This window comes from Penaeus japonicus, unplaced genomic scaffold (genome assembly GCF_977035675.1).
Source record: "Penaeus japonicus unplaced genomic scaffold, GWHDUDI00000001_assembly GWHDUDI00000007, whole genome shotgun sequence".
NCBI lineage: Eukaryota > Metazoa > Arthropoda > Malacostraca > Decapoda > Penaeidae > Penaeus > Penaeus japonicus.
Genome location: NW_028234409.1, coordinates 19,172,320 through 19,182,319, shown reverse-complemented (window position 1 = coordinate 19,182,319; position 10,000 = coordinate 19,172,320). Strand labels below are relative to the sequence as shown.

Genomic DNA, 10,000 nt, shown 5'->3' with positions numbered 1-10,000 from the left:
ATGATCGTGAAAACAATCGTGATCATATTGATAATAATGAAATAACAACGACAAGATTAGAAGCAATATCGCCGATAATTATAGCATTAACAATGACACTGAAACCAGCAATGAAATAACAACAATGACAGGGATGATGATGACAAGAACAACAACAACAACAAATATGACAACAAGACCACCAATAACAACAAGAAAGCATAGTGGTCATGATAAAAGTCAGTATCAGAAAAAGAAAATAAATTCATGTTTAAATGATAAGAGTGATTATGATCAATATAATCATAATGATAAGAATAGTGACGATGATAATAAAAAAAACATCAACTCTATCACTATCAGCGCTAAATAACTATCATGACGGAAACTATGATAATGATAGTGACAAAGAGAGACAGATTACTAGATAGATAGAAAATTGATGATAGAAACATGTGTAGATATATACATAGATAGAGGGAGGGAGAGGGAGAGGGAGAGGGAGACAGAGAGGAGAGGAAGAGGAGGGTAGGGAGGGAAGGAGGGAGAAAGAAGAAGAGAGAGGAGAGGGAGAGAGAGGGGTAGGGTAAGGAGGAGAGAAGAGAGAGAGAGAGATGAAGCGAGAGGGAGAGAGAGAGAGAGAGAGAGAGAGAGAGAGAGAGAGAGAGAGAGAGAGAGAGAAAGAGAGAGAGGTAAAAAGAGAGAGAAAGAGAGAGAGAGAGAGAAAGAGAGAGAAAGAGAGAGAAAGAGAGAGAGAGAGAGAGAGCGATGGGTATAAGAAGATGGGTCAGGTAACATTCAGTAACAGTTTGGGTTTCCCCGTGAAGAACCCTCGGATATTTTAGACGTCTTGAGTCCCTGTTGAGTCCGACCTCCTCGTTGCTGTGCTAGTTAAATCATGAATAAACAGTTAAGTTTATTTACATGATAGGGCATCCACGTTAAAATTATCGCATTTCTTATTCTTAATAACAATATACTTTATTGTCTAACATGCCGTCGCATATGCAAACACGAATTACACGACCGTCAATTACTTGCCCTTAGGGAAAGTGATAAACCAGAGAGGAAAAACCGCGAACATATTGAAATGTGTTGTATCCAGTTCTCCATTTTAGAAACCGGGATGACTACAGATTGACTAAGATACAAAATATTCCCATTGGAAAACTGGCCAAAGCACGAGGTGTGCAGGCGGTTCGCGCTTTTGGCGAGGCTTGCTAGAGCCTGTTCTGTACTTACACTACATAACCAGAAACAGGTCACACACATGTGCCAGATCACATACGCGCTGGATCATTTCGAATATGCTGCTGCATAACACCAACATATGTCGTAGGAATACGTATACACATATTTGTGTTTCAGAAGACTGATCGGTAAAAATAGATGTTCATGGCCATGACAAAACATCATAACAAATGTTCAAAAATTGCCTTTTGCAAACTACTGTATGTTGCACCCGGGCAGCAGGAATATGTCAGATAAGAGAGACAGCTCAGACTCTAACTTTATAATTGATGACTATCAGCAATTATAAAGTTAGAAACTGCAAAGACCATGACTCATATTGAGGGGAACAGTTGAAATTGTATCTTACATTGTAGATGTGAATAAAAGTATAAATAAACTCTGACACGGCGACGGCGGTATGAATACCACATAAGAGTTTAACATCAATAAAAGACGTGTCTTAACCGATTATCCATATACCATGATGCGAACAGCCCGAATCCCTGTGATGCAAGATGCATAATGTTATGATTTTTTTTTCTAAAATAAATTGACAAATAAACACACGCATTTACTTCATATACTGTAAAAATGCATAGAGACTATTTAGTAATAAAATTTTCCTCTTTTAACGAGATTGCTTGCCAAGGCGTTGAACACAACCTGGCTTTAAACACCTTTATGGGATATGACACTTCAAATTATAAAAACAGTATATAACGTTCCAACAATTATTACATAAAAGTAGCATCACATTTATTAACAAAAAAAAAGTATTAGCTCAGATATGATCCCCACCCATTTATAACATTCCACATCACGCATTTTCCAAAAGTTCATATATGAATATTTCCAATAACATGCCATATTCTCTTAATATAGATAAACAATATCATTATTGCTTAATAACTTTATCCCCACGAAAGTATCTTTTACTGAAACAACAAACGTACAAATAGACCATCTTGCAATCTATCTAGACGTCAAATCCGCAAATCAACCCACCAACAGATCGCATGTTTTCAATTTAAGTCTTAACGCCTCAAATGCGTCTGGTTTACTCACTAACCCTCGTGGATTTCACATTTTAAACAAATCAACAAACGTAATAACACGATGGCGAGGCGAGGCTCATTGTGGCGAGTTATTCCAATGCTTGGTGATAAAAAAGTGTCCGTCAGGCGGATGCCTAAGGTCGACTTGGGTATGTGAAATATGGTGGCTATCCTTGACGTTCATGGTCACATACATGCTTTCGTATCTTCGATAACACAAAAAGAATATCGAAATAGTTAGAGCTTCTTTGGCCAGGGCTCAGAGGAAAATGTATGAATAAGGAGTATTCTCCAGTACCTTGGACATGATATATGATATCATTTCTCATAGCAAACGCTACGATTTCCAATACAACAAACCCACGGTATTTTACAGTTCGTGTCTGAAGCGCAAAAAAAACGCACATGCAACTGTGACTCTGGGAAGCGGCCAGACGCGATGCCACGGACCACTCCAAGGTCACACCACTGCAGCCTCTTTAGTTGTTTATTCGTTTATTTGCTTAGTTTTTGTCGATACAAATCAAATACTTTAGGATTCCGTTATTGGCAGATATGTTGCTATTGGCATCTATTTTGAAGATAGTTTTTGTACCCTTTCAAAACACGTAAAAGAATTTGTATACATGCTTCATATATCTTTTATACATTTCTTTTTAAACAAAGATAAGTTAGATATAGAGTGAATTATCACAAATAAGTACATTTTAAAGACATTTGATTTACACTTTTTCATATCTGTCTACATATATATTGTCCAGCTAACGCTTTGGTGGATATCCAACACTTGTGAAACTCCCCTTCTCTCTGGAATCTTACCTTGAGCTGTCTTCACCTAAGTACGAATAAACCACATGTTTTCTTACCTCATCATCGGAGATCCTGGTGACGCCGACGTCGTGATTAGTATCAATACTCGGTCTGCACTGTCTTTGCTTTGTCACATTCACTTTGTCGCCATCACTAGAATCACTGTCACTTTCTTGTTTTCCACAGGTATCAGCCTTTGAAGGCGATTTTCGGTCACTTCCATAGCATTTTGACGGCGACGGCGATCTTTTTATATCGGCTTTTCGATTTTTATTCGTAACTTCACTTAGTTCTGACGAGTGTTCTCGCGACCCCAGCGTAGGTGAAGAGCCGCCAGTGTGCTCCTGGTCGTCCTTGTGCAAGGACACGTACCTCTTTCTCCGGATGCGCTTCCTCCTTTGAAGGATCTCCTCGAAGTGCTTCTCGGCGTCATTCGCAGCTACTGGCTGGGAATCCTGGCTCTCGGAGGCGAACGTGGAGCGACGGTCGTCATCTATCTGACTGCTGTCACCCTCCACCAGGCGACTCTTCCGCTGACGCCGTCGGGCAAAGATCTCGTCGTAATCCTTGCTGGCCTGGTCGTCCTCCGTCACCCGCCTCCTCCTTCTTGATGGCTGGCTCTCGGGGACGGAAGGCCCCTCTTCCTTTTTCGGCTCTTCGGAGTTTGGCGCCTGCTGAGTCCTTTTTCTTTGTCTTGGAGCTTCAGCAGGTTCCTCACGTTGGGGCTCTTGAGTCGGGTCGGTTTCAAGACGTTTGCTTTTTCTCTTTCTCCGTTCGGCAACCAGTTCTTCGAATTTCTTAAGAACACTGAAATTGGAAATGCCGTTGAACAGTCCTCCAATCGACGCATCTTCCGCCGTCTCATCCTCTGTTCGTCTTCTTCTTCGTCTTGCAATCGGTTGCGAGGTATCTTCCGTTGGTTCCTCCTGATCTCTGCCCTCCTTTTGGGGGCTGCTCTCTTTTACCTCGTTGTCTTTCATGTCGAGTTTCTCAGTCTGTATCTCGTCTAATTCTGGTGAATCTCTTTTATCATTCCGGTTTAAAGGAGGGTTTTCCTTGTCTTTTCTTGCCGCGGGGGACTCCTCGAGGTCGCCTTCTTGCTTGTCTTTAGCATTATCTTTGGCATCTGCCCTAGCTTCCTTCCTCCCGTCATGTGTGTCCTGAGCTCTGTCATGCGAGCAACTGCGGTCGCCAGGCACAAATATAACAGTGGCAGTTGAGTCACTGAAGTTGTCCTTGTTATTTATGTTATGACGCAGCGCCTCTTCTTGCTCCATTTCTACGTCACAATTCTTTTTGTCTCTATCTGTTTTCTCCTCTGCTGTTTCTCGTTCAGGTGCAACGGCATTTTCTTGGCTCTCTTCGTGTTGCTTCTGCCTTTCTTCACTTCGCTGTATTTCCTTTCCTTCGTCGATTGCTCTCTCCCTCTGGTCTCGTTCCCGCCCCTCGGGTTCTTTGGCTTCCGGACTCTTTGCTTCTCTTTCGCGCTTCTTTTGTTTCCTTTGCCTCCTTTCCTCCTTTTCTTTCCGTTTTTCCATTTCCAACCGGCGAAGGTCTTGTAATAAGTTTTCATCATAATTCTGTTCCCTTCTTAGCATCTCTTTTATTTTTACTTTTTCCTCTCGCCTCTTCCTTCTCTTTTCCTTTCGCTCTTCCTTCTCCCTCCGTCTTTGGAGTTCCTCGTCGCTGATGTTTTCGATTTCAACTGGAATTCGGTCGTGCTGATCGCGATTCGCTTCTGTTTCTTTGGACACTTCTTCGCGTATTTTTCTCTTCTCTTTTCTTTCCTCTTTTTCTCTCTCGTCACTTTGCAGATTTTGAATTTCCTTTAGAGTGTTATCTTGCGCATGCGTCGCTTCCTTCGTTTTAGCCTCTTCCTTATCCTTCGTTTGTATCTCTTCTTCTTTTTCATTTGTTATTCTTCCGTGCTCTTCCTTCGCCGCTGATGTTTCTTTACGTTCTCCGATATCCTGTTCTTCATCTCTTTTTTCATCATCTTTTCTTTTAGCTTCTTCTTTCCTCTTCACCTCGCCTTCTTTAACGTGACATTCTTCTGTTTTATTTGATTTCTTCCGTTTTTCCAAATTTGTCTTTATTTCCTTTCTCATCAGGTCTATCTCCTCCTCTTTTTTATATTTCTCTTCTCGTTTCTTCTTCCTCTGGAGCCTTTCTTCTTCGAGCATTCTTTCTATGTCTTCGTCCTGTTTGATTTTCTCGTCGGGTTTCTTCATTTCCTTTAATTTTTCAGCATTCTTATCTCCCTTATCTGTTTCTGTTTTTTCGGTCTTATCTTTGTTCATCGTCTCGGCAATGGTCATGTTCAGGCTGGCGACGTCCTTTCGCCCTTGGACGACGGGCTTCTCGAACACCCACAGCATCCCGACGTCGGCCTCAGCTCCGTCGGGACTTTGTCTGTGTGTGCTGCTCAGATCGGAGACGTCCTTCTCATCCTTCTTTTTCTCCTTGTCGACATCAGGGTCTAAGTCCTTGGAGTCCTTGTGTTCCTTGGCAGCCCCTTTGACTTGGCTTACATCCACCACGTGTCCTTTCAACGCGTCCTGTATTGTCTGGATATTTTTCTTTTTCTCTAGTATAATGTCTTTCAATTTTGTGATCTCAGTTTTGCTGCTGTGGTTCTGACTTGTCAGGGTTGGCTGATCTGCAACCTTCTCTTCTTGAATTTCATTCTTGACAGGTGTGTCCAAGCATTCACTCGGCAATGCTTCTTTAATTTCTTCGGCAGTTATTTCCTTATTCTTGATTGTATCGCTAGAAATGTCTTCCTCCTCGGTCTGCTTAGCGTCAATTATCTGATAATCGTCTACCCCGCTGGAGTCGTCGTCTGTATATATCGTATGATTTTTCATATAATCATTGATTAATCCCCCTGGGTCGTGGTCTGTACTTCTGCACTCAAAGGAGTGTTCTACCTCAGTAGAACCACCGGTTCCTTCTGAGTCTTCGGAATTCTCTAAACTGCTCGCGATATTTTGTAAGACGATGCTGACCTCCATATCAAGTTCACCCACGTCAACTTCCTCGTGAATGCTTTCCTTTCTCACCGGAATGACTAAAGTTACTTCACAAGACTCGTCGCCAGACTCTGCGTGAGGTTCGTCGATGCGTTCTTGCAACTGGTCTTTTTCAGCTGCTGAATTTTCGATTTCTACATCTACAGGAAACTCGCTTTTCTCCTCTTGTTCTGGCTTCACTGTTTTATGAGGTATCTCACAGTCTTCCACTGTGATCGTGATTTTCTCCATGCCTTCACCTTCGTCAGTCCCTTGGCCTGTGCTGGAATCTTCATTACACTGCAAGTTATCTTTCTGAATAATCTCATTATCCACTACATCATCAACCGATACCTTATCTGGTATCGTCTCTTCGAGGCCATCGCGGTCATGTCCTTCATCCTCTGTGACTTCTTTTTGTACTGTCTTCGTCTTCGGGAAGAGTGTTTGGTAGTGGTCCATTACATAGCCAGATAAAGTGTTTATTTCAGATGTCGATTCTTCCGGGGTTTCCTCTGGTTCGTTTTCTTTGTGGTCTTCCGGGGCAGAAATCATGGGAACCTCAGCGTTCTCCTTCTCTCTTATGGAACTTTCTGACGTCTGCATCCTGGGTTCTAGTGTGTGATTGACCTGACTGTCTACCTCGTTGGGCTCTTCTTGACATTCAGCAGGTGGGCTCGTCTGCTGCTCCTTCCTTGTATTTTCGTTTTCGGCCTCGATGTTGTCGGCTTTGCCTGATTTCCGCTTGTTTTTCCTTTTCGTCTTTTTTGGTTTATTTTCATTGTTTACTGCGGCCTCATAATTTTCTATGGGGTGTCCTTTGCCACTAGTATCATTTACGATTTTTTCAGTTTCCTTTACTGCCTTGCTGTCTGTTTTTTTGTTTTCTACTGTCTGTGTTGGTTTCTTCTGGGAATCGATATTTGTGTTCACCGCATCCATTTCTACTTTACGCTTCTGGATATCTTTACCAACTGCCGCTCCATTTTTCCTGCTTATCTTGTCATTAGGTTTTTCCTTCAGCTTCGAAGCATCACCCTCATCTTCGAGTGTACTCTGGTCGTTCAGTTGCTTTTCCGAAAGCGCTTGTTTTATTGCTTCAGGCTTTTCCTTTTGCTTTTCAGCTTCGTTCTTTTGATCCTTTGCTTTTTCTTGTTTATTTCTGGTGGGCGACTGACTGACAGAAGGCAATTTTCGAGTTTGGTTCTTAGAGGATTTTTTCGGCTGTTCCTTTGACTCCTCCTTTTGTGAAGAACCATCGTTTGCACTGCTGCTTCTGGCTCGATTGCAGTTTCCTGACTCTTGAGAGGCAGGTCGCTTATGGGTCGACGGCGATCGCGACGCTCCTGACTTTTGGCTGGCTCCATTACGAACCTTCAGTATGCCTGGGAAATCTTCTTTGTTCAGAGCAAAGTTGTCTTTCGCAAAAGAATCGTGTGTGGAGTTTGCATCATAGAAGGTGTCCTCGCCCTGACTGACAGCTCCGTTCGAGCGAGGACTGGGAGGAGGTCGTCCCGGCTTACTGCGACGCTGCACGAGGGTGAAGCCGTCCTCATCCACCGACGAAGGCTCCTGGGGCGGGGCTACTTTGTCGGGACTCAGCGAACGAGATATAGCGCCGGGCAACTGGCGCCAAGAGCCAGGTCGTTTCGGTCGAGGAGGGACTGAGGAATTAGAATTTCGAGCGCTGTGCGGGGAAGCGGATGGGGAGGGTTTCTGGGGATGCTGGCTGCCCTTAGGCCCTTTGGAGTCTGGGCCGCCTCGCAGACTGTCATTCCCGCCTTCAAGAGACGCCGCTCTACCACGCCCTCGGCCCCCACCTCGCCCACGCCCACGGCCCCTTCCCCGCTCCTGTCCAGTGTCACAGGCAACCTTTTCCTGAGACTGAGCTGGAGGGGCGGAGCCATAGAATCGCGACCACAGTGACTGGGCACTTCCCGACGGGGAGGACTGCCTTGCGGTCGTACTCGGTGCTTTCGGAGGGATTGTGACCGGGGCTGTGGACGACTGAGGGAAGCCTAAGGGGACGCTACTGGTGCTGGGGCGCGTCTGGGGAGGTGCCGCGAAGGGGGGAGGGGGAGGGTCAGAAGCTGCTTTACCTGCTGAAGGGAGAGAGGGCGCTGCTGTCAGCGGAGGACTCGCGGCAGGAGTTTGCTGAGCGGGATCTTCGCTGGACTCTGACAGCGGAGTCGCAGCCGGTGTCCTGGTGCCGTAAAAGGCCCGCGTCACTACATCACTGAATAATCTGACCCACTCCTTCATGATGGCGGCAAAATGCGTGAGAAAGTGCGCGACACAATACCAAGACCTCTCGCCTCCCCAGCACCCTCGGGATCACTGACGGGTCCGCGCGCTCCCCACCACAATAGACAGCGGGCACCAGGCCAAGGTCTCCGCCCTCCGGGGCCTTCTTCCCTCCTCCGTCTCCTAAATACCCTCCAATAAATCCCTGAACGACCAAGCACGTCACTCCGGGGCGACACTGCCCTAGGATCGGAAGGGTTGGCGTTGCGGGCCGAGCCTAAGCAGCGGTAAGGTAACTCCCGCGATCACTCCGCCGACTTTGCCTCCCGAGGATACCCGCGGCTGCCACATTGCGGCGGGGTATAACGGACATTCCCGCGCTCAATACCTTCCTCGGCAGAATGTCTGACGAGTGAAATTACCGTATTCAAAATGAGTGGTGTGTGGGAGTGCGTTCCTTCCCTTCCTTGTGCCACATGTGGAACACATGTCACTTGCAAACACCTGAGCTATGTAGGTGGACGATGTAGTATATATACACTATCTCGAGTCGAACTTTACACAGCCTAACGTACTCTCACATTTCCTTCTGTCTGTATAAGCGTATCGCGATCAAGGTGACGAACGAGAGGCTGTGACTATGAATAAATCGCGGCAGCATGATGTAAGATAAACAGGCATTGCGAATCAATTAAGATGATATATTAAGTTAGATTATTTCATATCATATTATATCATATAACAATATGATATTATATACCGCTTAGTCATTACTATACTTCGATTCCTGATAATTACTAGACCCCACAACCTACAAACCTCCTCGCTCCCCGTAACCACTGGACCATCTCTTCGCTCCCTCTCCAAGACCTGATTTTCTTGCTTTCAACATTCTCTAGACTCGACATTTCGTGTTCCTTTCTCAGAATCGGAACAAACTTTCCTCTTGCTTCCTCCTCTCCCTAGTTTACAATGCCGACCGGTCATCTTGTTCGGATCTCATGGGTATTGGTTGTGCGGCAGGCATTGTTGCAAAGAATGAACCTGCAGCTGGCGAACTCATGTTTTCGTAATTGACATTTAAGGAACGCCGAGTCTCTAGTAATTATATATGTTTCTTTCCTGTATAATAGAACAATATATTTTTGACTTTGATTTAAGAATGAGAGACAGAAAAAGGAAAAAGAAAAACAACTAGAAACGTCCTCAGTTCAAGTCGCTTAAAAAACATTTGACATAGAAAAAATATTTGTAATTGGTTGCGAGCGCGGGCAGCTTTGGATAGGCCTATAAGACGTATAGGAAACGGACACTGAAAGAGTGATTGATGGGAGATGAGAGAAAGAGAGAGAGAGAGAGAGAAAGAGACAGAGAGAAAGAGAGAGAGAGAGAGAGAGAGAGAGAGAGAGAGAGAGAGAGAGAGAGAGAGAGAGAGAGAGAGAGAGAGAGAGAGAGAGAGAGAGAGAGAAATATATATATATATATAAATAGATAGATATAGATATATATATAATATAATATATATATATATATATATATAATATATATATATATATATAATATATATATTATATATATATATATATATATATATGTATATATAATATATATATGTATATATATATTATATATATATATATATATATATATATATATATATATATATAT

The 10,000-nt window shown here is 44.0% G+C and overlaps 1 protein-coding gene across 20 annotated transcripts in view; it reads right to left on the bottom strand.

Moving 5' to 3' along the window:
- The window catches only part of Fhos (Formin homology 2 domain containing), a 215,439-nt gene that overhangs the window by 171,377 nt on the left and 34,062 nt on the right, over positions 1-10,000 (bottom strand). For 9 of the 20 annotated variants that reach the window (XR_015191149.1, XR_015191148.1, XR_015191150.1 and 6 more), the window contains exon 1: positions 3,134-8,443. The exons of 3 other annotated variants lie outside the window; for them this stretch is intronic. Coding sequence is in view for 9 of the 17 variants with exons in the window: in XM_086538518.1 (XP_086394644.1) it covers positions 3,134-8,350 (5,217 nt within the window). In the remaining 8 variants the exon portion in view is untranslated. Of the gene's footprint in view, positions 1-3,133; positions 8,456-10,000 lie in introns of those variants that run through there. 8 more of the 20 variants (XR_015191152.1, XR_015191153.1, XR_015191154.1 and 5 more) reach the window with 2 other exon arrangements.